This window comes from Babylonia areolata, chromosome 11 (assembly GCF_041734735.1).
Source record: "Babylonia areolata isolate BAREFJ2019XMU chromosome 11, ASM4173473v1, whole genome shotgun sequence".
Classification (NCBI taxonomy): Eukaryota; Metazoa; Mollusca; class Gastropoda; order Neogastropoda; family Buccinidae; genus Babylonia; species Babylonia areolata.
In genome coordinates, this window is record NC_134886.1 from 8,362,911 (window position 1) to 8,390,287 (window position 27,377).

The 27,377-nt window shown below is 40.6% G+C and overlaps 2 protein-coding genes and 1 non-coding gene across 3 annotated transcripts in view; 2 read left to right on the forward strand and 1 right to left on the reverse strand.

Moving 5' to 3' along the window:
- The first annotated feature begins 168 nt into the window (after window positions 1–168).
- On the forward strand, window positions 169–6,601 carry LOC143287490 (trafficking protein particle complex subunit 4-like). Its single transcript, XM_076595509.1, has 5 exons — window positions 169–346; window positions 1,196–1,370; window positions 2,020–2,123; window positions 3,363–3,489; window positions 4,320–6,601. Exons 1-5 carry the CDS (start codon window positions 172–174, stop codon window positions 4,390–4,392), a joined length of 654 nt encoding a protein of 217 aa, XP_076451624.1. The 5' UTR covers window positions 169–171; the 3' UTR covers window positions 4,393–6,601.
- Window positions 6,602–6,672: 71 nt separating this feature from the next.
- LOC143287134 (uncharacterized) overlaps window positions 6,673–27,377 on the forward strand; it is a 70,555-nt gene continuing 49,850 nt past the window's right edge. Inside the window, exon 1 of the mRNA XM_076595079.1 lies at window positions 6,673–6,730. Within this exon, the coding sequence (XP_076451194.1) occupies window positions 6,673–6,730 (58 nt within the window). The remainder of the gene's footprint in view (window positions 6,731–27,377) is intronic.
- Trnar-ucu (transfer RNA arginine (anticodon UCU)) lies at window positions 7,642–7,714 on the reverse strand. Its single transcript has one exon. It is a non-coding gene; the product is annotated as a tRNA-Arg (tRNA).

A 27,377-nucleotide genomic window follows, 5' to 3' on the forward strand; every position in this document is an offset into this window, starting at 1 on the left:
GTTAATGGTAAAGCAAGACAAAACATAGTTATTATTTAAACAAATATGCAGTGATAATGCATAGATTCATAAATGTATAAACATATTTTTTATTTTCATGAAATCATTGTAACAGTTCGTGACTAAGCTCACACGAAAATTAAAAACACAAATCGCTCCCGAATAGACAAAATGGCTATCTTTAGTGTTTACATTGTCAATAAAGCTGGTGGTTTGATTTATCAACATGACCACAATGCTTCACGTCCTGAAGTGGAAAAGACTTTTAGCTACCCATTGGAGCTTATGCTAAAAGTATTTGATGACAAAATCGTCGTTGCCTTCGGCGAAAGAGATGGGATTAAAGGTAAATCACGAAACAAACACCCACTTTTGTTCTTTACATTTGGTCGTCTGCAATGAACATGGCACTGCCACAGTGTCAGCAACAATGAATCCTTACTGTCCACCTTGATTAAACTACTTATTTCCAGAACTTTTCCTGTTTTGATAACCGATTGTGTTTCGCAATAAACTTATAAGAGAATAAGGACGTGAAAGAAATAAGTGGGGATACAAACAGCTGATAACAGGGATTGTGGTGTGTGTGTGTTATGGCTAAGCCTGTTGGCTCAGAGTTAGATTGAAAGAGCTTATGTCATTGAGCACAGACTTTAGATGGTAAGTAGACTTAGTTGGGTGGGGGGGGGGGGGGGGGGGGTGGAAGGTGGTGTGTGTGTTATGGCTAAGCCTGTTGGCTTAGAGTTAGATTGAAAGAGCTTATGTCGTTGAGCACAGACTTTCGATGGTAAGTAGACTTAGTACAATTCTACCATGCAAACTACTGAAAGAAAGAAGGAACATATAACCTTTACTTTTCTGCATAGAAAATGAATATTATATAGATTTTCCAAATATGACAGTTTCACATGAATTAGATGATTTTGTGATTGGAAAATTCCTATAATGACATGGACAAAGATATGGGGACTGACTTGGGCCTCGGGGAACTTTTTTGCACACTGGAAGGGTATGGAAATTTCTTTCCTGGGGCACTCAGAGGGTTAACAAATGTCCTTTTAATCATTTCTCCACATAAGCAGGGTAGTAGTTTGCACAGGACAGGAATCAGACCCTTACTGGAGTCAGTACCAGTGGGTCATAGCAATTATATTATATCAAAGGTAATTACAGAAGAAAAAAAATCCTGTTTCAGTTGGACACACAGTTCTGGGTATCAATGGAGTAGCAGCTGAAGGACGCTTCCTGAAGGATGGCCGTGACATCCTGGAAACACTGGCCATGGAAGAGAACTATCCCATCAACATCAAGTTCGGCCGACCCAAACTGACCACCAATGAAAAAATCATGCTGGCCAGCATGTTTCACTCGTAAGCCAGAAACAGATAGAGTGAGACTGAGAAAATTCTTTTCTTTTTTTTTCTTTTTTTTTAAGTGTTGGATTTCTTGTTGGTCACATAAAGTCTGTTTGTTCTTTTGCTTAATTTCTATCCACATTTGTGATTTTAGACAAATAATGTGTCCAACAAAATGTGTTCTAAGTTAAGCATTCAACCATGAATGCATTGGAACACCACACAACAGCATCATGATCAAATATGAATTTATTTGATCATTAACAAACTATATAAAAAGAAAGTAAATTGTAGCAAACATACAGCACTTGCATATTTGAGCACATGAACATTAAACATGGAAATGTTTGTGAGGTACATATATGCATGCACACGCCTGTGCACACACACACTCGCATATATACACACACAATGACACATGAACACACACAAGCGCACATACAGACACACATGCACAGACAAACACGTGAAATAATATGTACTTTGTCTTGGTTTCACTTAAAACAAGCGTGACCGAATCTGTTCTGTTTATCTGTTGATTTAATTAGCAGCAACAATGTGTGACCAGATGCAGTGTATACAATATGACACTAACAGACTTGCAGTCACCTCTCTGCTACTGTCATACAATTTTTTTTTTTTTTTTTTTCCCCTTAAATTTCAGATTATTTGCCATTGGCTGCCAGTTGTCACCAGAACCAAGGTCATCGGGGATTGAAGTTTTGGAAACAGACACCTTTAAATTACATTGTCACCAAACAATGACAGGTACTTGTTATTTTTCTGCAATTGTAAGTACTAAGTAGCAACTCCCACATTCACTTGTTACATGTTCAAGTGAGCTTTTATGTGCATGACCATGCAGCCACACTCCATGTTAAGAGGTGTGCATGGTAGGTATGTTATTGTTAACGTAACCCACTGAACGCTGACGTGGATTTCAGATTTTTAATGTGCGCAGTTGATTTTCTACATTGCAAACACACAAATTGGGTTCAGGTACTTGCAGGCCTGCGCATCTGTTGACCTGGGATAAAATACGTCAGTAATGTTTCTTGCGTCTGTGGTGCTCACATAACAGCCGATCATATACCAACTTGCGATATGTTAAAGTCTCACATCCCTGAACTGAAATCATCTTCAGTGTTGACGACCTTCAGCAGTCAATTGCTAATGTATGACTTTTTCAACTCCTTGTTAAACAGTACAGTTGGTTCGCTGTTATAGTTGTTAGTTTTTCATTAGAAATATATTATATTTTTATGTTCTTTTTTTTTTGTTTTTGTTTTTGTTTGTTTGTTTGTTTTTTTTAACAAAACTTAAATCAATCATTTTCTATATGTAATACACACACACACACACACACACACACACACACACACACACACACACACACTTTCACTTATTCGCATGCGTACACAGTAATTTCCCCCCCGTCCCCTGCCCCACTCCACCCACTCGATTTTTTTCCTACCCTCGTCTAATATCACTTACAGTGAAAAGACGTTAAACAAAAGAATGAACGAATGAATGAGATCAGAAAAATCTCCATCCTCAACCCACCTCATCCAATGACTGGGATTTGAACCCACAACCCTCACATCGATAATCCATTGATCGATAATTCATTGCAACAGCATCCGTCACATATATCTTTGGCTCTGTATTTTCATTATTTTATTATTATTATTAGTTTTTAAAAATCAGATTTGCATATGTATCTTTTCCATTTTCAAAGTTACACTGTTGACAAAGTGAAACTGGTATAGCCTATATTTAGAGGACTTTCCTTACTGTGCATCCTAGCATTATGTTGCGTCCCATACTAGAAGTTGCCCAGAAATTTATTTCGAACATCCACAAATCTGTGCAACCATTACCCTAAAATCTGGCATGTCAGCACACATGTTTCTAAAATCTCTAGTATTCTACTGCTGTACCAGGCAAGATGTTATTTACTTTGCCCTGTCATTTTTAACATGTCGTGATATTTTTTTGTATTGACAGGCATCAAGTTTGTAGTCATTACTGACCCCAGACAGATGGCAGTGGATGGCCTGCTCAAAAAGCTGTACGAAGTGTATGCTGACTTTGCCCTAAAAAATCCCTTCTACTCTTTAGACATGCCAATCAGGTAATGACAGCTGTGACTGGTGTTCTTTTTCTTCTAATCTTATGCTTTGTTTGTAATGTTGAGAAACACACATACACATGCATGCACGCTCGCTCGCTCACACGCATGCATGCATGCACTCTCTCTCTGTGTGTCTCTGTCTCTTTGTCTCTGTCTCTGTCTCTGTCTCTGTCTCTCTCTCTCTCTCTCTCTCTCTCTCTCTGTGTCTTGAATTTGTCCACCCCAAAGTGAAGGTTTGCTCTTCTGCTGTTAAAACATAAGAGAGTGCTTATTTTGTTTCAGTCATTCGCCTTCTTTGTATGTTTATTTAATTTATTATTTTTTATTTTATTTTATTTTAATTCATTCACATGCTTATTTGTTTATCACGTTATATCATATTGTATATAAAAGTCTTTTGATAGGTTCTCAAGGCCTGGCCTTTTGAAAAATATTTTTAGAGCAGATGTAGTGTAGCATATATATGGATCATATATGGATCAGTCTGTATTCTTTGACACACTGAATCTGAAACTGAAAAGTTTTAGTGGAGGAACAAGGATGGCAAGCTGTAAAAGAGTATGCTTGTAAATAGCTCGATAAAGTTAATATGGGAAGCTAGTTCATACTTCTAACTGATTTGTTGTAATTTCCATCTCAGTGTTTATCAACATATTTTAGTCGAGGCAGTGGGAAATCTTTGGTTATTAAACTCCGTGCAATAGTCTGCATAGTATCAATAAAATGTACTAAAATTGAACCATTAGTGGTCAAAATATATAATGTTGTGTTCCTTATTCCACAGCATTTTCTTCAAATCCTGTTATTTTATTTCTTTGATGTTTTTGCAGGTGTGAGCTGTTTGACGAGAATTTGAAGACTGCAATTGAGCAAGCAGAGAGACTGGGAGCAGGGAATGTTTAGGGTTCTGGGTGTTGATTAGACAAACTTGCCATGGACAAAACAAAAACGGATTTGTAGAAAATCGACATTGTGAAACTTGGAAGTTGTATCTATTGTGATGATGTGATTTTGTTATTTGTTATTTGAATTTTCAAAGGACATGTGGTATGTTTTGAAGTAATATGAAAATTAAGCATTTTTAGTGGTTTTTTGTTTTGTTTTGTTTTGTTTTTCTCAATCAACCATGTATTATTCTTTTTGTCTGACAATGTGATTTTTGTTTATTTATTTACTCATATATTGTGGACGTGACTAGGGAATGAATGATCTGTCTGTTCTATATTAATTCAAAGAAAAAATGACTACTACACATGAGAAGGAAATGAATGATGATGACTAGCTTTTTTTTTTTTTTTTTTTTTCAAATACCCGTAATAAAGAAAACATCATGTTTGTAATTGTAATTTTTAGATCATCGATAATTTTAGTAATGCTCTCTTGAAACCCGTGCACATTTCTGCTCACACGTATGAATGCGGATGCATGTAAATTGGAATTGTGAACACATACACATGCACGCATGCACACACCCAAGCACAAAATTGGATTAATACATTTCTCTTGGGGAATTTTTGTAAGAACAGCTTGTTATGATTGTTTACATGTGTAAGAGGGTGTGTGAGTATTGTATGCTGAAATGTACGATTTTACAAAAATGGATCAGTGAACATTTTTGACAACTAGGTGTGTGATTGTAAACATTCAGATGGATTGTGCAATATCTCTCTTTGGCAAAGTTTGTCGTGGCTTTCATCATGAATGCTTTCGCATTTCTTTGCCAATTTATTTGCTGATGAAGTGAAACTTTAAAAAAGCAGAACCAAGGGATGAGCTTTCAAAATCGTAAGTTTCGTCTTTAGTGATGGAAAAAAAAAGGGGGGTGTTTTAGTATCACGTAAAACAAAAAGAGTATATCAGTTATGTTCTTTTGACAGTTTATGTTGAATAAGTGATTGGCAATGCAGGAATCTATGAGCAAGATTAAGAACCTATTATTGCGTGCTCTCTCTCTCACTTTCTCTCTCTCTCTCTCAATTTAGAGAGATAATGTATAATGTCTTAGCATTACAATGCACATTTGTGACCATTGATACTAACATAAAACATTTTGTTATGGAATATCCATGCACACCTAGGTGTCCATCAGGAGCTGGGTCCTTATCGGGAGCAAATGATTCACATTTTATGTTTCTGTCAGTGTCTCTCCAACTTTCTGCCTTTCTCTCTCTGTCTCTGTCTGTCTGTCTCACCTATCTCTGAGTCACTTTCTGTCTGTCCCCTCTCTGTCTCTGTCTATTTGTCTGTCTCTCTCTCTTTGTCTCTGTCTCAGTGTCTGTCTATCTCTCTCCCTCTCTCTGTCTGTCTGTCTTTCTGTGTATGTCTCTGTCTCTGTCTGTCTGTCTGTCTGTCTGTCTCTCTCTCTCTCTCTCTCTCTCTCGTACACACAGATATAGAAAAATGTACTCACTCAAACATACTTGTATGCCTGTGTGTCTTGGCATGTGTGGGTGTAACAGGCTTAATTTGCAGTTGTGAAATTGTCTTGCTGAAAAATGAATACAACACAAACTCCAAAGATGCCACTGCAGTTGTTTTCACTTTCATGCAACAAATTATACATTGAATCAAGTCTGAAGTAATGTTGTTGTTTTTTTTCTTTTTATTGTTGTTGTCACATTGACTTTTGAGCATTTCACATTAATCGCATAACTATGTCATTTTTCTTTTTCTATTATTTAACTACAAGAAAATGAGCAGCAAACATTCTTTATGGTTTTCCTTTCAGTGAATCTTTCCCCCCCCCCTCCAATCAAATCAGTTTGATGTCCTCATAAAAAAATACAAGGAAAATTGGCTTGTGGGCGACCAGGTAGCATGAAACCATACAACATCAGAATAGTGTTTTTCATTCATGAAAATTGTAAAAGTACAGCACTCTCAAAATGTGAGAAATACAGTACACAAAACCACAGAGCTGTTCTTTCATTCTAACAAACTCTCCTATTTCTCTGCTCCCCACCCCCATTGGCTTTCTGCCCTATTCTCACACGCCTCCCCCATTTTTTATAACCACCCCATGCTCAGGTCCAGTTGCCGTAATTGTGACATTTTGTACCGCAACAGGCCCCATTCTTCTTCATCTTTTACAACCCCCCTTCATACTCCTTACAGCAATTTTTCAATGAACCACTGTGTTAAATGTCGAAAGAAGAAAGAAAGAAGAAAAAACAAAAAAGAAATATGGGGGAGTTCACCCCGACTCTTGATGGTCCTGCGCTACCCGGCTACGGGGCTCGGTGTAAGAGCGCATTTCGGGCTGTAGGCAAACGGTTCAAATGAGTCTTTGATCGTTAAGACCGCGTGCGTTTGTATCTTAATGTCTTTTTGCAAGCCATCAGCAGTTGCAAAGAAATTGGTACGATCACTGTGATTCCGTTGTTAGGGGAGTGGGGGGGGACGCTATGCATATCCAAAAACCTGAATCAAATCCACCCGGTGCCGTCTGTTTATATCCATGCTGCGTCCATTCTTTAATCAATTATGACCACTTTAAACTAGAGGAACCACACACATAACACAGTTAACTGCTCGACTGAATGTATATTGTAATGGTTTGGCATCCCTTTCTAGCAACTAAAAATTTACTTACCGCTTGTACATCATAGTGACATTTCTATAAGTCCAAATACATCAATAATACCACTTTAAAGACAAATTTCTCCCCTCAAAAGAAATTCCATCTAAATGAGCTTAGCCAGTATACACAATTTCAATCACTGAATTTAAAATCATGGAACTTTGGAAAAATTGTTTTCTATCAATAAGTGACCTTTACTATATAGTTGTTTTGTTATGTTTTTTTTCTTTTCTTTTTTTCTTCTGAATTTGGGTTAGAAAACAGTCACAATCCACGCAGTGTTCTGATGACATGATTTTTAAAGTCCTTATGACTTAAATTGAAGTGCACTTGAAAGATTTTTATTTTAAAATTTTTTTTATTATTATTATTTTTTGTTGTTGTTGATTTGTTGTTGTTGTTGTTTTTTAATAAAAATATCAATGTCCAGAGATTAAAAAAAAAAAAAAAATATATATATATATATATTAAAAAGAAGACGGAAAATATGAATTTGAATATATTTGCAATGAATCCAGCTGTGTTTAATTATAGGGTCGAAAAAAGAAAGAAAGAAAGAAAAAAAAAAAAGTCATCCCCGGCGGGATTCGAACCCGCGACCTCTGGATTAGAAGTCCAGCGCGCTATCCACTGCGCTACGGGGACTCCGGCGATAGAGCGCAATTTGCCAGCTGTAAGGGCAAACACGGTTCAACTGTTTAGTGTTGATCGTTAACACGTGCAAGTGCCGTGCCCATGTAATCATGAACTGTCCCATTGTTTTGCGAAGCCACGGAAGCAGTTGAAAGAGGAATGCTGGTTTACGAATAACACTGTAGAATCCAGTTGTGTTGGGGGGGGGGGGGGGGGGGGATCGATAACACAAATAACAAAAACCATAATCAAATACACGTGTAGTACACGGTCTGTGATTATAATGCCATGCTTGGGTGCATAATTATATCTTTCCAATAATAATGACGATAATAAACTAAGAGAAACTTACAAACACAGGGCACTAGACCGCACCGGTATAACTGCCTCGACTGGAAATGTAGTAGTTGTAGTATAGGGACTGGCAAGTCATCTGTCATCATGTTGGTGTTGCAGTGTTCTAAACAAATTTATTTTCTTTACCGAGTTCCTTGTACTATCATAGTCCGACATTCTAAAGATATGTCTTAATTGCATTTACATCATTTATGTTATTTAATATTTTATAAGTTTCAATCAAATCTCCTCTTACAGTACTCTTCTACCTTTTAGTGAATGTATATTTAAGTATGTAAGTCTTTGTTGATAACTCATATTCTTGCATTCTTTTATTATATTTTCGTTGCTCTTCTTTGGACCCTTTCTATTGCTATAGATGTTTTTTTAAGGTATGGGTGCCACACAATATTACCATATTCTACATGCGATCTAACACTGAAATGCTTTATATAGATTGAGAATTAGAAACATATCTTTATCTAAGTAATTGAAGGTTCCCTTTATTATACCAATCGATCATTTGATTGGCTTTATTTATAATATTATCAATAAAAAATTATGTGTGTCAAAGGATAGTTTATTGTCAAACATTAATTATTCTATGTCTTTCTCACTATATGGCATTTCTCAATATTCTGTGTCGTGTTTTCTATTTTCATATGATAATTGTTATTTGGCTGATTTTTTCCCTATGTGCATTAAAGTAGTAGTAGTAGTAGCAGCAGTAGCAGTAGTAGTAGTAGTCGTAGTAGCACTAGTAATAAGTATCATTATAAATAATGATTATATTGCCATTGTCGTTCAGTTAGTATAATATAGCAGTAGCAGCAGTAGTAGTGGTAGTAGTCGTAGTGTTATCATTGTTCCGACGTGTTGTCAAGTTATATATTGTTCAGTGCTAATTTCTAGTATTTTTCCGGTCTCAGTTTACTTTTTATTTTAATTTTTATTCTGAGGTTTGGTTTTGTCTCAAGCCATCTGTAATACTTATGATCATATCTGACAGCACTGGCAGCAAAATTGGCAACAGTTAACTTGTCTCAGCCCCCCTCCCCCTCCCTCCGTTTTCACACACACCCTCCGCGATCCACACCCCCACCCCCGTATAACCGACGGCCGAGCCCGGAACTGACTCGAGAACTGTGAGATTGTGCGTATTGATCAGTTTCTGGCTTCGAGTCCAAGTCCGTGTGCTCTGAGCACAAAGCGTGGTGTTCGTTGAAACCGAATTGGAAATTACCCGAGGACACTGTAATTTGGCTGTGGGCTCAAGGACAGACTTGTCGCCGGTACGTCGGGCTGAATGACAACCCCGGCCTGTTGTTTGAGAGAAGGCAGTGCATGCATGATGTCTGCATGTTTGATTGTCACCTATTTTTCGTCCGTGCATAGACGCTGACTTGTGTCTTTGGGTTACGCTGCTGGTCAGGCATCTGCTTTGCAAATGTAGTGTAGCCGGCGTATATGGATTTGACCGAACGCAGTGACGCCTCCTTGAGCTACTGATACTGATACTTGTGTCTTTGATCCGTACGTGGGTGTTTGTCACTGATGACGTCACTTTTGGAATAGCCAATCAACAGAGACCCGGTAGTCGTCTGGCTCATACTTCTATTACTGACCCGTATTGTGACCTTCGATCCTTTCTGAAAATACCCGCCGTAAATCTTTGTAAGGATAGGCTACCCGTATTCGGGTTGTGACCTTCCTGTCTAAAAACAACATAAACCGGTTTTAGAACTATTTATGGGTGTCCATCTATGACTGACGAACGCGGAAAAGAAGAAGAAATAATTATTATCAACAAACAGTCGACGACATCCCAACACTACTCTTTTCCACTTCAAAATCACGGCATGAAATGTGAGCAATATCCCCCTCTCTTGCAAACACTGCATGTTATATAATTAAGGTGAGATGACTTCACATGGAACAATGTTCACACTGACTGGGGAAATCACTTGTTTTGATGGCATTGTTAGATTTTGTTTCAATAATTTCTGATTCATTTCTTGCCTTTTTTTTTTTTTTTTTGGCTCACACATGCTATATGTTTTGCTACAAGACATCAGTGTTAATTGCTTTGAAGGGTAATCTAATTCTGACTTGACCTCTGCTGTCAAGTTCAATATAAATAGAGTGGTATCCGAGCTGCACCTTATAATTTTGACCGTTCAGTTATTCTTTTGGGAACTGTCGTAATTTCCCTGCATTGAAACTGGTAACTTGTGATTGTAATACATGGATGCGGACACATTGATTGCGGAATTTTTATTTATTTATTTTTATTTTTTACTTATTTATTTATTTAACCATTGCTTTCTGTGTTAAAATCACCGTTTAAACATTAACTTTCACATGTATTTGTTTTTTTTATTCGAGTTCGCTACTCCTCTGGGTTTAAGGAATGCAAAATGTTTATTTTAAAAAAAATAAAAAAGAAGAAGAAAAAGCTGAGAGAGAGAGAGAGGGGTGGGGGTGGGGGGTGGAGGGAGGAGAGAGAGAGAGAGAGAGGGAGAGAGAGAGATGTTTCCATGTATATCCACACGGGAATCGATGGGACGTTATTTATTTTCCATAGAGTTATATCACTCTTCCTGTTGTTGCTGTTGTTGTTGTTGTTGTTCATTTTCAATAAAGTAGCGTTTTCTTCTTCTTCTCCTCCTTCTCCTCCTCCTCCTTCTTCTTCTTCTTCTTCTTGCCATCGTCGCCGTCATTGTCAGTTATAAAATTAATGTGTAGTAGTTGGATCAGGCAAATAAAGTCAACATTTGAATCCCACGAAACAAAGCATATTATTATTATTATTCCTACAAGCCTACATCATTACACACCGTGGCCCGCCCCCGCGCGCGCGCGCGCACACACACACACACACACACACACGCACGCACGCACGCACGCACGCACGCTCGTGAGTACTCTGTACATGTCTAATGAATCATTATTCTGCATGCAATGAAGTCAAACTTACGCTCCCCTCGCCCACCCCGGCCCGGTGTTTCGAGAATAACGATATCCTGGGTTCTCCGGTAGACGATGATATGATGTAAAGACTTCATTAAACATATAACATAGATAAACTGCCGTCGGTCCAAGGAAAAGATCAAAGGCATCCAATGGAGCTCTAGCCGTTTTTAAACGACTCATCGTATTGATTTGTAACATTGCTGAGGAAAGCCGTCAACCTTCTGAATGTCGCGATATGGTTCTGTCACTTCAAAGGAAACTGAAATAAAATCCATAATATCATCATCATGCAAATAACGAGGGGAACGGTCAACACAATAATGATATCATGTACATTGTTATTTCCAAACTGTGTTGACCGTCTCGGTCTAGGGCCGCTGTCTTGGATGATTCAAATAGCGGACTTGAAACATTCCGACCGCTTTGATCAAACCGATCACAGATGTTGAGGGCTAATTTCATGCGCTGATTAAAAATGGTAATGACCAGTCAGCTAGGAAATATAATGAACTGGTTCTTTTCTCTGTGATAGATCGTTCTGTACTATTTCAAAGGACTTTATTGCAATGGTTGCGGTTCTCCTTTTTTGTTTGTTTGTTTTTTTGTTGTTTTTTTGTTTTTGTCTTTTTTAGTTTGTTGTTGTTTGTTTTTCCAGTCGTGTTGTATGTATGTGTGGCTGTTTGCTGTCATGTTTACGTTTCGGTGTTTTCTTCCACTGTTCTTTGAAGCAGGGGAAAAATAAGTCATTCGATGTGTGTTTGTGTGTGTGTGTGTGCGTGCGTGCGTGCGTTGTGTTGTAATGCGTGTCGTTGTGATGCGCCGGTGGCGTTGTGATGTGTGGTGGTGTGATGTGTAGTGTTGTGATGTGTTGTGGTGTGGTGTGTAGTGTTGTGATGTGTTGTGGTGTGGTGTGTAGTGTTGTGATGTGTGGTGGTGTGGTGTGTAGTGTTGTGATGTGTTGTGGTGTGGTGTGTAGTGTTGTGATGTGGTGTGGTGTGTAGTGTTGTGATGTGTTGTGGTGTGGTGTGTAGTGTTGTGATGTGTTGTGGTGCGTGACGTTGTGATGTGTGGCGTTGTGTTATGATGTGTTGTGTTGTGATGCGTTGTGTTGTGATGTGTTGTGTTGTGATGTGTGGCGTTGTGATCTGTTGTGATACGTGGCGTTGTGATTGTGAGGCGTTGCGTTGTGACTCGGGATGCGTTGCGTTGTGTTGCGTTGTGTGTGTGTGGGTGGGTGTGCGTGCGTGCGTGTGAGTGAGTGAGTGACAGCCTGTCAGAACAGCGAGAAAACAGGGAGAAAACAAGAAACGGGTTCTATCTAAAGTATGACCCGGACACGGGCTCCTGAAAGTTCTGAAACGGGTAGAGAAGGAAACGCACACACACACACACACACACACGTACGCGCGCGCGATTCAAATCATAAAATTTTTGATGGATGAACACGGTAAGGTCTTTATTTTATGGGATTGAAGAGTACTAAATGTATATTCAATTTTCACTTTCTTAGAATAAAAAAACACACAAAAAAAACAACAGCAATTTATCCGGGAAGCTAGATTTTACGATGCGGAAAGATCGTAACACGATAATGCAACATAATTAGACAAAAAGGAACTAAGTTAATATTCAAAAACAAAAAGATTCCAGAATAACAGAACACTTCAAAAGACGGGAAAAATACAACAAAGAAAGGCATCCACTGTATTGCAGATGCTTGTAAAGATGCGGGTATCCAGTGCCACGAGCCAGATTTAAGAGGAAGATACATGCAGATAAAAACTGCACTGTGATGATCAAGCCATACAAATGTGTCCCAGTTCACATGTATGTCTAACTCTGGTGTGTGTAATATAGATAAACTAACACAACACTAACAGATCCGGTATGATCAGCTATTGTCATTAAAAAGACCTGTACTAGAGACATCCTAACCTTCAGTTAACGTTATTATTGAATTCCACAATCAGACAACTGTCATCACTATTTTGTTTTGTCAGGTGATTAATTTGAGCAACACTTAACTCACTCAGTACGGCCAGTCCTCTCTTCTTCTCTACACAGACCCCTCGGATGTCCAGTGGGTGTCTGAATGACCCAACCTGTAGCTTCCGTCGTCAGAATTGTGGTATTCTTTGTCAACATTCACCTCTTCAGTATAAGAGCCTTCCGCTTGCAATATTTTGATGATGGTAACTGGGGTGAAACGCTGTTAACGTCGTCTCTTTCGCAGTTCGTATGGAGAGAGTTAAAAATATGCACATGATTATGAAGTAAATCATACGTGACAGTGTAGTGACGATCTTTCTGCCTGTTCCCCTCGCACGTTCAGCTGGAATAAAAAGTTAAGGCACACACAACAAAAACCAAAATCAGACAACACAATAACTCATGATTCATAGCCGGAACAGCGATACGTCCAAGCAATTCTGTTCAACACGAACAGCTTGTCATGTGTAACAAGCCATAGTACTTATTATACTTACAAATAATTCAACATCAGTTGGATATAACTCCCCCCCCCCCCCCGCCTCCCCAACTCCCCGAAAAGTAACAAATAAATGAGTCGTGTCCAACACATCTTTGATATCTTTGATATAGATACTTTTTTTTTTTAATACGAAATTCAGATTCTTTTTAACTCTATAGAATGTTTCATAATTTTCTATTCTGTACTTTCATAATTGTTCGTGTCCATCTGAAAATGCTATGTTGGGTTGTTGTGTTTCATTTAATTTGTATTTATCAACAAAATATTTGGCAAACAAGATGATCACATAAAATAAACCCAAACAAACAAAACCTTCATCTGCTGTGGATGGACATTATTTCAAAAAAATCATCAATTTCATGTTTAGAGTCAGCGTGGCACCACTACCACCTCCACCACCAACAACAACCACAAACAAACCGACATATAATCCTAATCTGTGAACATACCTCTCGGCTCCATTTTGTGTCCAGAGACAAAGTCCATGCTCTCTCTCTCTCTCTCTCTCTGTGTGTCGGTGTGTGTGTGTGTGTGTGTGTGCTATTATCAACACACACAGACACACACAGACACCGACACACACACTCACACACACGCAAACACACATGCATGCACGATGCACACACATTTTTCACGCAAGTGCGTGCGTGCGTGTGTGTGTGTGTGTGAACTTGAACTGCTGGACATACATCACAGATAATATCAGGATGCGCGCCATAACGTACTACAAGCCTGTAACAAATCTGAGACACCGCTAGAACGAAAATAACAATTACCCGCCTTTGCAGAAAGTTTGGCCTTCTGGCTCAGACGGTCGCCATTACCGTCAGATGAGATGCGCAAGTGCGGCCACACACCTGTTTTAGAATTAGCCTACGGCGTAACCACAGACTTTAAACCATCCGTAAATATGTCGGGAATAACTCCAAGCACCGTTCTGACTCCGCTGGACCCACCCAGTAAAACTGCCCTTGGAGTTATTTTACAACAGGATTTTTTTTTCCCGTTCACCCCATGCCGTATATTATGTCCAAACCTCTTATCGACTTTTGAAAAAACAAATCTTTGTTTTCTCAAAAATACGTGTTATAACACGCGTTTTTAGAAAATCAAGACAAATTTGAAGGTCAGTTTGGGGCAAAACTAGAGTGTCTTCACCCCACGCCCCCAAAAGACTCTTAGGAAGTTGTTTTCGGGACCTGTAATGCTGTCAGTGAACAAGAAGCTCTCTGGCTGTGTAGAGGACCTGCAGCGTACAGCTGCCTTCATCGCGGGGACTGGGGTGTCCAATGGAGTGATGGTCTAGAGGTAACTGACGCGTCCGCCTAGGAAGCGAGAGAATCTGAGCGCGCTGGTTCGAATCCCGGCTCAGCCGCCGATATTTTCTCCCTCTCTACTAGACCTTGAGTGGTGGTCTGGACGCTAGTCATTCGGATGAGACGATAAACCGAGGTCCCGTGTGCAGCATGCACTTAGCGCACGTAAAAGAACCCACGGCAACAAAAGGGTTGCTCCTGGCAAAATTCTGTAGAAAAGTCCACGTCGATAGGAAAAACAAATAAAACTGCACGCAGGAAAAAAAACAAAACAAAAAAACGGTGGCGCTGTAGTGTAGGGACGCGCTCTCCCTGGGGAGAGCAGCCCGAATTTCACACAGAGAAATCTGTTGTGATAAAAAGAAATACAAATACATCCGACGAAGGAGAAGAAGAAGAAGAAGAATATATTGCACCCCAATGCTTTCCCATGGGGTAATCTTGGGCTAGCTCTGAATGCATTCATTCGTGTTAGTGTGGAGTTGATCTGGTGCTGGTCCTGAACGACTGTTGGGAGTGGGAAAGATAACTATCAGCCCACTCTGACTCATCGTGGCGTAATTTCCGGAAACAGGGCTGGAACGATTTTTGGGGCTGTCCCAAAATTATAATTATCCTCTCTCTCTCTCTCTCTCTCTCTCTCTCTCTCTCTCTCTCTCTCTCTCTCTCTCTCTCTGTCTGTCTGTCTGTCTGTGTCTCGCTCTGTCTCTATCTCTATCTTTCCCTCTCTCTCACACACAGAGAAAGACAGATAGGTACACACACACACACACACACACACACACACACACACACACCCAGTAATTTTCTTATATTTTGTGCTATGTGATTAGTTTGACAAATGTTTAATCTCAAAGGCGTGGAGTCATACCAGGACAAGGGCTGGAGCATTCCAGGCTAACGCCACACAGCAGTCTTTCCAGGACCTCCTCAGAATGACTCCATGGAGCAAACTTTTGGGGTGGGGGTCATTCTTGGGGCATTACACCGGCACACTCTCAGGACCCTGGGGCACAGCATGCTCCTAAGTGAATCACACAATAAACATCCACAGATAGCGGCCACTTTCACGTTGTTTGTGACCACTTTATCGAGAAGACACACACACACACACACACACACACACTGGTACACACGCGCGTGCGCGCGCGCCCGCACACACACACACACACACACACACACACACACACACACACACACACACACATGTGGACATTAAAAATGCACTAGAAATAATGGAAAAAAAGAAATCGGATTATGTGTGGATTTGAAATCAGATATAGTACTGAGTATTAAACATTTCTCTCTCTCCTCCTTTACAATTTTATGTTTATTACGTTTTTCTTTTTTTTCTTCTTCTTCCGGCTAATGAAAAAGTTCAGTGAAACACTATACAGAAAAGAAGAAAGAAAGAAAGAAAGAAAGAAAGAAGAAGAAAATATGTGCTCCATGACGTGCATGCAATTAAGGCTACACACTGAGACAAGGCTCATGACCTCTTTTCAAAAGAACTGCAGAAAATTAATGACAGTACCCAATGAGCTACGATTTCGTCAGTGGAACATCCCAAACTGCGCCCCTCTCCACCCCCACCCCCACCCCTCACACACAATCCCACCCCCACCCCTCACACACAGTCCCACCCCTACCCCTAGCCAGGTCCCTGTTTCCAAGCTCTGCAGCACAACTACTCCTGCCCTTTGGGCTAATCAGGGCTCTACCAAAGTAGTCCCATGCCACACAATAATCATAGTCCGTCCGTTTTCCATCACCAAGAATGCACCTGGGTGCGCCCAAATTTAGTTCAGTTCAGATCAGTTTTTTTTCTCAAGGAGGCTTCACTGCGTTCGGACAAATCCTTATACGTTACACCACATCTTCTAAGTAGAATCCTGACAAGCAGCATAATCCAAGATGGACGCGCAAAGTCTGGCTTTGAGGAAAAAAAAACACACACACGCACACACACGCACACACACGCGCGCGCGCGCACACACACACACACGCTCACACACACACACAAGAAAATAGCAACAACAACAAGAAACAAACAAAACAAAAACAAACAAACAAACAAACAAAAACAAAAAAAAAAACCCCGACAACCCCCCCCCTCCCCCCCACCCGCCCCCCCAAACAAACAAACAAAAACAAACAAACAAACAACAACAAAAAAACAAAAAAACAAACAAAACAAAAAACACACACAAAAAAACCCCGCATAAACAAGTAAATGGATGCATCATTTAATCAATTGATTAATGATTAAACAAATGAATAAATAAAAGTAAGCAGACAGATTATGAAATAAAACAAAATGGGTGCGCCAAAAATCAAGGGAGTGCACTCGAGGGCGCGTTACCAGTTTGTGTGAACACTGAGCTTTCACTGTCTGCACTTCTGAACAAAATATAGTATCAGTATCAGTATCAGTAGCTCAAAGAGGCGTCACAGCGTTCGGAAAAATCCATAACATTATGCAACACCACATCTACCAAGCAGATGCCTGACCAGCAGCGTAACCCAACGCACTTAGTCAGACCTTGATAAAAAAAAAAAAGAAGAAGAAAAACTAGAAGAAAAAAGAGAAGTAAATGAATATTCACATATAAAAAAAAAAGAACCCGAAAAAAGGAAGAAATAAAGAAGTAAACGAATATTTAAATATGTATTAAGAAAAAAAGAAAGAAAAAAAAAAAAAGAGCCAGACAAAATATAGAGCCAGGGAAGAACAAAAGCTTGCTTTAACTCTCTCCATACGAACGGCGAAAGAATCGACGTTAACAGCGTTTCACCCCAATTGCCATCATCAAAATATTGCAAGCGGAAGGCTCTTATACTAAGGAGGTGAATGTTGACAAAGAATACCACAATTCTGACGACGGAAGCTAAAGGTTGGGTCATTCAGACACCCACAGGACATCCGAGGGGTCTGTGTAGAGGAGAAGAGAGGACTGGCCGTGCTGAGTGAGTTAACCAGATTCGCCAAATGAAATGTACTTCTGGACACAATATGGAGTCAATCCAACCCATGGGAAATATACTAAACATCAGATCAACTCATTGCATCTCCAGTGAACACGTAGCGCCAAAACCATCAGGCAGCATATTGGACCATGCAAAGATCTTCTGACGTCAGTTCAGAAAAGAAACTACGCTGCTATAGTCACATACAAAGACCCGACGACCTTACTAAAGCAGCCCTTCGGGGAACTGTTGAGGGAGAAGGACTGATTGGAGGGGAAGAAAGACCCCCCCCCCCCACGCCCCCCCCCCCCCCCCCGCCCCCCCAAAAAAAAACACACACAAAAAACAACAAAAAAAACCCCACCCAAATACACGATTGACTGACAACATTACAGAATGGATTGATGGGGAAACCATTTGCAGAGACCCAGGCTTTGACACACAACCCGCGAAAGATTGGAGGAATCTGGTGAACAGTTCTTCTGCGCGGCGCCCCAGTGACTCTCCACGGGGTTAAGGAAGAAGAAGAAGGAGGAGGAGGAGGAGGAGAAAGAGAAGAAGAAGAAGAAGAAGGAGGAGGAGGAGAAAGAGAAGAAGAAGAAGAAGAAGGAAGAGGAGGAGGAGGAGAAAGAGAAGAAGAAGAAGAAGGAGGAGGAGGAGGAGGAGAAAGAGAAGAAGAAGAAGGAGGAGGAGGAGAAAGAGAAGAAGAAGGAGAAGGAGGAGGAAGAGGAGAAAGAGAAGAAGAAGAAGAAAAGAAGAAGAAGAAGGAGGAGGAGGAGGAGAAAGAGAAGAAGAAGAAGAAGGAGAAGAAGAAGAAGAAGAAGAACAACAACAACAACAACAAGTCAGTAAGAACAGTACCCGTTCTAAAGGAGTTCTTAAGACCTGATCCCCGCTCAGGAACAGCAGGCGTGTGAGGCCTATCCGACAAGGACCGCACACAACAAAAGCCTGCCGCCTGTGTCTGCTTTCTGTCTGCAGACGCCCAGGATGGCATGGCTGCAGGGAAGGATGGGGAGGAGGGGTGAGGGGAGGGGTGGGTGTGGGTAGAGATGGTGACGATAAATATGTCAGGGCAACATTGACTTTCCATGTATCACACACACCCGGGTTTGCCTCTGGGGGGTGGAAGGGGGAATGGGGGGCGTGGGGGGAGGGGAGGTAAGGGAGGGAGGGGGGGTGGTAGGGGAAGGGGGACAGCAGACCGCCTTGGGGGAGTTGGGGCGGAATCTGCGTGGTTGGCAGCGCGGCAGTCATTAGTAAGGAAACAGCAGGTCCATCAGTGGACTGTTTTTATTTTTGTTTAATTTATTTATTTATTAATTTTTTTTTTTAAAGTATTTATTTTACTTTTTTTAGGGGATGTAGCAGTAATAACCTGGTTATGTGAAAGAGGAAATGATGTTTCGCAATCAGTTGTGCAACCTGTTATTATTTCCTTCCTGCCCCTCTTCCCCCCCAACTGTTCTTATTTCAGTTATTTTACTGCCTTTCTTTCTTGGCAGTCAACATGGAGGTACCTCCCTCATCTTACCGCCCCCCCCCCCCTCCCTTACCCCCCGATGCCTACACCATCTCCCACCCATACCCCCAATGCGACACCCACCCCCCCCTCCCACTACCCCCTCCCTCCGTAAAGCGATGAGTGTTCATCTCTCATGTCCGATCCTTCACGATTTCTGTTCTTCTTCCCATTCGGATTTGAACTAATTTATTCTCGTTCTCGTTCTTGTTAATTGTTGTTGTTGTTGTTGTTGTTCTTCTTCTTCTTCTTTTTCTTCTTATTCTTGTTCTTCTTCTTGTTCTTGTTGTTCTTCTTCTTTTGTTGTTGTTGTGGTTGTTGTTGTTGTTGTTGGTGGTGGTGGTAGTTGTTTTTTTTTCTTCTTTATCTTCTTATTATTGTTCTACTTCTTCTTCTTCTCGTTCTTGTTCTTTGTTGTTGTTACTGTTGTACTAGTTTGTTTTCTATTCACACACACACACACACACGCCCGAACGCACACACACACACACACACACACACACACACACACACACACACACACACACAAACACACACACGCAAACACACACACACGCACGCACACACACACACACACACACGCACGCACGCACTCACACACACACAAACACACACACACGCACACACACATACACGCACGCACGCACTCATACACACACACACACACACACACACACACACACACACACACACACACACAGAGAGAGAGAGAGAGAGAGAAACTGTGAGGCCAGTCTTTCACAAACGTCATCGTTACCAAACAGACATGCAGTCCTGCTGACCCTGCCAATCACAGACCAGGACACACACACACACACACACACACACACACACACACATCCACACACACGTGCACTCCTCCCCCCCAACCCTCCCCCTCCCTCCGTATCCGCCCCCCCACACACACACATACAAGCACAGCTCCCCGCCCAGCCCCCCCACCCCCACCCCCCCGTCCCCACCCCTTCCCTCTCCACACACACACACACACACACACACAGACACACTCACCACGAGGGAGCAGAGACCACAAAACCCCCTGACTTTCCATCAGCATCAGTTATAAGCCACCAGGGGGGGTACAACAGACCGGAGGTGGAAAACCGCTGCCCTACTCTACTCTACTCAGCTTGGAGAGACACAGACAGCAGCATCTCTGGGGCACGATTTCTGGAACCGAACACACACACACACACACACTGTCCACGTCATTTGGTGTTCGTGACAGCAACAACTTGTGGAGGAGAGAACTGTATACCACTTCTTTCAGTTGGCAGAACGAGAAACGTGGGTCACTTTTATCGATCGTTGTTAAAAGTCTTTGTTAATATTTTGCGAATTCGAGAGTGGTGTTTTTTGTTGTTGTTGTTGTTGTTGGCTGTTTGTATGGTAGTTGTTTTAATGTGATTGACGTTAATTCTTAGTTATTGTTTGCGAAATCGATGGTATTTTTTGTTGTTGTTGATTTTTTTGTTGTGGTAGTTGTGTTAATGTGATTAGTCGTTAATTTTTAATCATTGTTTGTGAATTCGAGAATGTTTTTGTTGGCTCTTTGTATGGTAGTTGTGTTAATGTGATTGACGTTAATTCTTAGTTATTGTTTGCGAAATCATTAGTGGTTTTTGTTTGTTTGTTTGTTTGTTTGGTTTTTCTTTGGTTTTTGGGGTTTTTTTTGTTTGTTGTTGTTTGTTGTGGTAGTTGTATTAATGTGACAAGTTGTTAATTTTTAATCATTGTTTGTGAATTCGAGAATATTTTTGTTGGCTGTTTGTATGTTAGTTGTGTTATATGGTTGTCGTTAATTCTTAGCTAGTGTTTGCGAATTCTAGAGTATTTTTTGTTGGTTGTTTGTAGTGGTAGTTGTATTAATGTGATTAGTCATTAATTTTTAGTCATTGTTTGCGAATTCGAGAGTGTTTTCGTTGGCTGTTTGTATGGTAGTTGTGTTATATGGTTGTCGTTAATTTTTAGTTAGTGTTTGCGAATTCGAGAGTGTTTTTCTGTTGTTGTTTGTTCTTTTGTTTGTGTGGTACTTGTGTTAATATATTTGTGTGTGTGTGTGTGTGTGTGTGTGTGTGTGTGTGTGTGTGTGTGGTGATGGTAGTGATAGTGAAAATGGTGGTTGATTTTCGGTTTTGTGGTAAGTTTGAGAGTATTTTGTTTGTTTATTCATTTGGCTTCGTTGCTCTTTGAGAATTTGAGGGTGTTTTGTTGCTTTGTTTGTTGTTGTTATTTCTGTTAATAGTGGTGGTAGTAATGATGGAAGTTTTATTTGTCCTTTCTTTTTTTTCCCTTCTTTTTTGTATTGTGGTAATTATAATAATTTTTTTGTTTGTTTATTCTTTTGTCATATTCTTTTGTCTTTAGTGATTATGAATTCGAGGGAGTTTTGTTGTGTTCTTTGTTTGCTTATTATTGATTTCGTTGTTGCTGTTGTTTCCATTACACGTGGTGGTGGTTATTGTGGGTATACTCTGCTGCCCGACTCGTCCTAAGAAAGAAAAGATGTGAGCACATCTTCTCTTCTTCTTCTGCGTTCGTGGGCTTCAACTCCCACGTTTACTCGTATATACGCGAGTGGGCTTTTTACGTGTATGACGGTTTTTACCCCGCCATGTAGGCAGCCATACTCCGTTTTCGGGGGTGTGCATGCTGGGTATTTTCTTGTTTCCATAACCCACCGAACCCTGACATGGATTACAGGATCTTTAACGTGCGTATTTGATCTTATGCTTGCGCATACACACGAAGGGGATTAAGGCACTGGCAGGTCTGCACATATGTTGACCTAGGAGATAGTAAAAATCTCCACCCTTTACCCACCAGGCGCCGTCACCGTGATTCGAACCCGAGACCCTCAGATCGAAAGTCCAACGCTTTAACCATTCGGCTATGGCGCCCGTCATCTGAGCACATCACTCCTCTTTTGTAATATCTCTACTGGCTCCCTGTCTCACACCGAATAAAGTACAAGATCAGTACTCTATGTTATAGATGTATTCACAAAACTGCCCCTTCCTATCTCTGCGGCTGCCTTCACCTCTACACTCCATCTCGCTCACTGCGATCGGCTTCGGATCCACTCTGTTTACGCATGCCCAGATTCAAACACTCGACTGTTGGCCGCCGTTCTTTCTCTGTTTTTGGACCTTGCAATTGGAATGAACTTCCTCTTTCGCTTCATCAGGTCTTGACACTCAGCTCTTTCAAGTCTGGCATTAAAACCCACCTCTTCCCAAAATAGCCTCCCTTCCCTGCCTCTTCCTTGTCTTTAGTTTCTCCAGTTTTAGAGTTATGCGTGCGTGTGAATGACTGGTACGAAAGAGCTTTGATTTGTCTCTGCACAAGATTCAGCGCTATATAAATACCATTATTATTATTATTATTATTATTATTATTATTTAAGTGGTGGTTTTCAGCATGGTGGCTATTGTTGGCATCTTTTGTTTGTTTGGACCATTCCTATGTCTTCGTTACTATTTGCGAATTTGAGGATTTTTTTTTTCTCTCTTTCTTGATCTTGCTGTTGTTTCCGTTAAATTCATGGGGTTGTGGAATTGGTAGTTGGTCTTGGGTATTGTGGTAACTGTGGGAATATTTTGTTTGATTATTCCTCCCGTTCTCATTACTGTTTGCGAATTCAAGGGTGTGTTTGGTTTTTTTTGTGTGTGCTGCGTTGCTGTTGTTGGTGTTGCTGCTGCTGCGGCTGTTGTTGTTGTTGTTGTTGTTGTTGCTGCTGCTGCTGCTGCTGTTGTTGTTGTTGTTGCTGCTGCTGCTGTTGTTGTTGTTGTTGTTGTTGCTGTTGTTGTTGTTGCTGTTGTTGTTGTTGTTGCTGTTGTTGTTGTTGCTGCTGCTGCTGCTGCTGCTGCTGCTGCTGTTTCCGTTAGTAGTGGTGATAGAAAAAGTGGAAGTGTGAGTGCTTTTTTTTTTTTTCTTTCTTCTTTTTTTGTATTGTGGTAATAATCTTTTTGTTTGATTGAACTTATATCTTCGTTACTGTCTATGAACTCGAGGGTGTTTTGGCGCTTTGTTGTATGTTGATCTTCTTGTTGTTTCCGATTGTAACCGTGTTGGTAAATGTGGATGTGGTAGGTTTCGGTAATGTGATGTGGTAATTGTTTGCATCTTTTGTTTATTGATTCAGCTGCTTTCATTTCTGCGAGCAATCGCACGGATCAATACATGTGATTAACTCTCTCTATACGAACGGCGAAAGAGACGACGTTAACAGCGTTTCACCCGAATTACCATCATCAAAATATTGCAAGAGGAAGGCTCTTATACGGAAGAGGTGAATGTTGACAAAGAATACCACAATTCTGACGACGGAAGCTAAAGGCTGGGTCATTCAGACACCCACTGGACATCCGAGGGGTCTGTGTAGAGGAGAAGAGAGGACTGGCCGTGCTGAGTGAGTTAAAAGAACAGGTTGAGCACAATGTCACAAAAAGATATTAAAAAAAACACACAACAAAACAAAGCAAAACGCTTAGATTCTGTGAACATGGATAGTTCAAACGACAATTTTACAATACCTATATTTTCGCCTCAGAAATTGTTTTAGCTGTCCATGTATATACCAGTGTGAAGAGCAAACGGAGATAAATTCTGTGCGGAAAAAAGAGATGATTGGTATTTTGTTAGTGGAAAAGTTCACTGATGCTTTTGCTGCGTTGAGAGAAAGGGAAATATCTTTGCTCGAAACAAGGCTGAGTACATTGTAACATTTGATATTCTAAGAGTTTCATATCATAATCAAATGACTACACAACACACACACACACACACATACACACACACTTGAAAAGCTTCATGCAAGCTTTACGTATTGAAAAAAAACAACAACATATCATTATTATGTGTGTGTCCATTAGAAATATTCTAGTATCTTTGAAATCATTTTAAGTAAGGTGTTTTGTCTACTTTGGAAGATTATCATTTCAAACCTATAACTGGTGATGATTAGATCTTCTGCTCGCTAAAGAATTCTTGTAGTTAAAAAAAAAAAAAAAAAGTCGCCGTTTTACCCGATATCTTGTTTGTTGTGGGATCTAGAAGTTCACAGAGAGAGCTCCAAATAAGACAGCTTTGTTGGTTTTATCTGATGTTCTGTTTGTCAAAGAATTTAGATCATCTCAGCATTACCGCCAATCAAAACATCGTTAGTCGCTTTGGGCCGGTCCCTGAAAGGTGTTACAACATGGGAATTTTAACGAAAAGCAAACAGCAACTTTCGATCACTTTTTTCAAGGGTACTATCAAATCAACGTTCTTATATCAATGTTGCTTTCCGCGTTCCACCACCACCACCACTACCAATATCATCATCATCATCAGCATCATCATCATCATCATCTTTGTGGACCTGCTGCTGTTGATCATGGTGATGATCATTATCGTTACCATCGTCATCATCATCATCATCTCTCTCTCTCTCTGTCTTCTTCTTCTCTCTCTCTTTGTCTCTTTGTATCTTTGTCTCCTCTGTGTGTGTGTGTGTGTGTGTGTGTGTGTGTGTGTGTGTGTGTGTGTGTGTGTGTGTGTGTGTGTGTGTGTGTGTGTGTGTGTGTGTTTCTCTCTGTGTCTGTCTCTGTCTCCCTCTGTGTCTTTCTTTCTCTGTCTCTGTCTCCCTGTCTGTCTGTCTGTCTGTCTGTCTGTCTCTCTCTGTCTCTCTCTGTGTCTTCCTTTCTCTCTCTGTTCCTGTCTCACCGCCCACCTCTCTCTATTCTGCCCTCGTCTCTCTCTTGACACCCCTAATTTAATCATTCCCCCCCCCTTTTGCTACTAGATAATGACCTCTTGTCGGAAACAATTACTGATCCACAAAAACAGTTAAAAAGTAAATTTTGCGCCGCCACTTCTCTCAAACTGAAAGCAAATATGTTGAAACGTATGTAGCTGTGTTCGGAAAAGAGATGTATATGCGTACTAAGTATTGACAGATTTACAGTGGTGTTGCTGTACCGATGCTAAATGTATATACATGTTTAGGTATTTACTTCTCAGCAGGATCAAGTTTTTAACTAACTTTACCGGAAATGATCTCGCAAGGGAAGTAAATCCGGCTGTCTTCAATCATGCGCAAACAATCGAGTGTTGGAAATCGGTCTTTCCATGTGGCTATGCAGCTGTTTGATATTTAATCACAACCTGTAGTACAATATGCTGCGGAAATTTGGGACCATGATAAAGCTTCAGTCTGTTGACGAGGAAAAGTGCCCTTGCTGGCGTTAGTGAACATTCTTTGGAGTTTCAATGCAAACACCAAATTATCCGACTTTCTGTGAGACAGACTCCCAATATGATTGAATTCCGTGGTAAGATGTATACGATACTGGTTAATAATAATAATAATAATAATAATAATAATAATATATATATATATATATATATATATATATATATATATATAAACCAACCCAAGCACACGCAAATAAAGTAGTTCACATTACCAAAGAAAACATGATGCATGCTTTTTGACTGGAATGTTGGGGACAAAATAACTTTATGTCGTCAACTTCAGACACTTGATTTCAGTTCTGTTTGGTTGAGTCGGGGAGTAGAGGGAGGGGGGGGGGCAGGTGTGTGTGTGTGTGTGTGTGTGTGTGTGTGTGTGTGTAGAGAATATACCTTTATGGTTCGGATTACACCGGCTGATAGCAGATGACGAGAGTGGAATTCCCATGACAACGAGGATCACGCATGATCATCATGATACGTGGAATTATTTCACAACCCATATTTCAATGAAAATGGGGGGAAAAACCCAGCAGTTATTTTTGTTCATTCTGTACACGGTCTGGTCTATCTATCTATCAATCTATCTAAAGAGTATGTATGTGTATATACATAATATCTGTGAGTGTGTGTGTGTGTGTGTGTGTGTGTGTGTGTGTGTGTGTGTGTGTGTGTATGTGTGTGTGTGTGCATATATCTGTGTGTGTGTGTGTGTGTGTGTGTGTGTGTGTGTGTGCAACACATGCATCAATTAAAATAATAAGTTACAAGTCTTCAGGCCGGTAACCTGACATTCAGATTTCTGAGTTCTGAACTCTCTCTTCCTGTCTGCCTGTCTCTATCGCTCTAATATGTACCTCTCTGTCTCTGTGTGTCTGTGTGTCTGTGTCTCTGTATCTCTGTGTCTGTGTCTCTGTCTCGGTGTCTCTGTCTCTCTTTCTGCGTGTTTGACTGAGCGGTTAGGATGCAGACGAATCATGCACGATAAATCACGGGGGCCATAGTAGACGGGTCGGTCAGTGACTGTCGCTTGAGGCTCGTTGCCTCACGGCGGTTCCACCCTCATGACCTGGCTGTGTTTGAACGGGTCCGGGGTGGACTTTCCATTTGTTGCTGCCACACCTTGTGTTGATGAAAAAAAAGCAAAAAAAAAAAAAAAAAAGCAAAAAAAAAAAAAAAAAAAAGCAGCGGCGGATTAGTGTTTATCTAATTTTATGTTGTTCATTTATTTATTCACGGATAATTTGTGGGGGCGGGGTGGAGGCAGTGCGTGCATGGTAAACGTACCGACGATCCGTGTTTTCTGGGTAGTTTTCTAGCGTGTTGATGAGTGAAGCATTTGGTCTGTGTCCATTTACAATCCTCTAGGTACTCTCTCTTTTCACAGTCCTCTAATTCCTGTCTTTGTAGTCCTTTAATTCCCTTCTTTACAGTCCTAATATTCCTCTCTTTACAGTCCCCTAATTCCTCTCTTGACAGTCCTCTAATTCCTCTCTTTACTGTCCTCTAATTCGTCTAACGTGTTGATGAGTATACACTTAATCTGTGTCATTTACAATCCTCTAAATCCTCTGTTTACAAATCCTCGAATTCCTCTTTTCACAGACATCTAATTCGTCTAACATGTTGATGGATGTACAGTTAATCTGCGCTCTTTAGAGTCCTCAAGGTCCTCACTTTACAGTCATCTAATTCCTCTTTTCACAGTCATCTAATTCGTCTCTTCACGCTCCTCTAATTCTTCCCTTTACAGTCTCAAAGTCCTCACTTAACAGTCGTCTGATTCGTTTATTTACAGTCCTCTAATTCGTTTATCTACAATCCTCTAATTCT

What these genes read in the sequence shown, in the direction of transcription:
- LOC143287490 (XM_076595509.1), top strand. Translation starts at nt 172, where the DNA reads ATGGCTATCTTTAGTGTTTACATTGTCAATAAAGCTGGTGGTTTGATT. An exon ending in CTGGCCAGCATGTTTCACTC is followed by an intron (nt 1,371 to 2,019) that starts GTAAGCCAGAAA and finishes CTTAAATTTCAG; the next exon opens with ATTATTTGCCATTGGCTGCC. An exon ending in TCTTTAGACATGCCAATCAG is followed by an intron (nt 3,490 to 4,319) that starts GTAATGACAGCT and finishes ATGTTTTTGCAG; the next exon opens with GTGTGAGCTGTTTGACGAGA.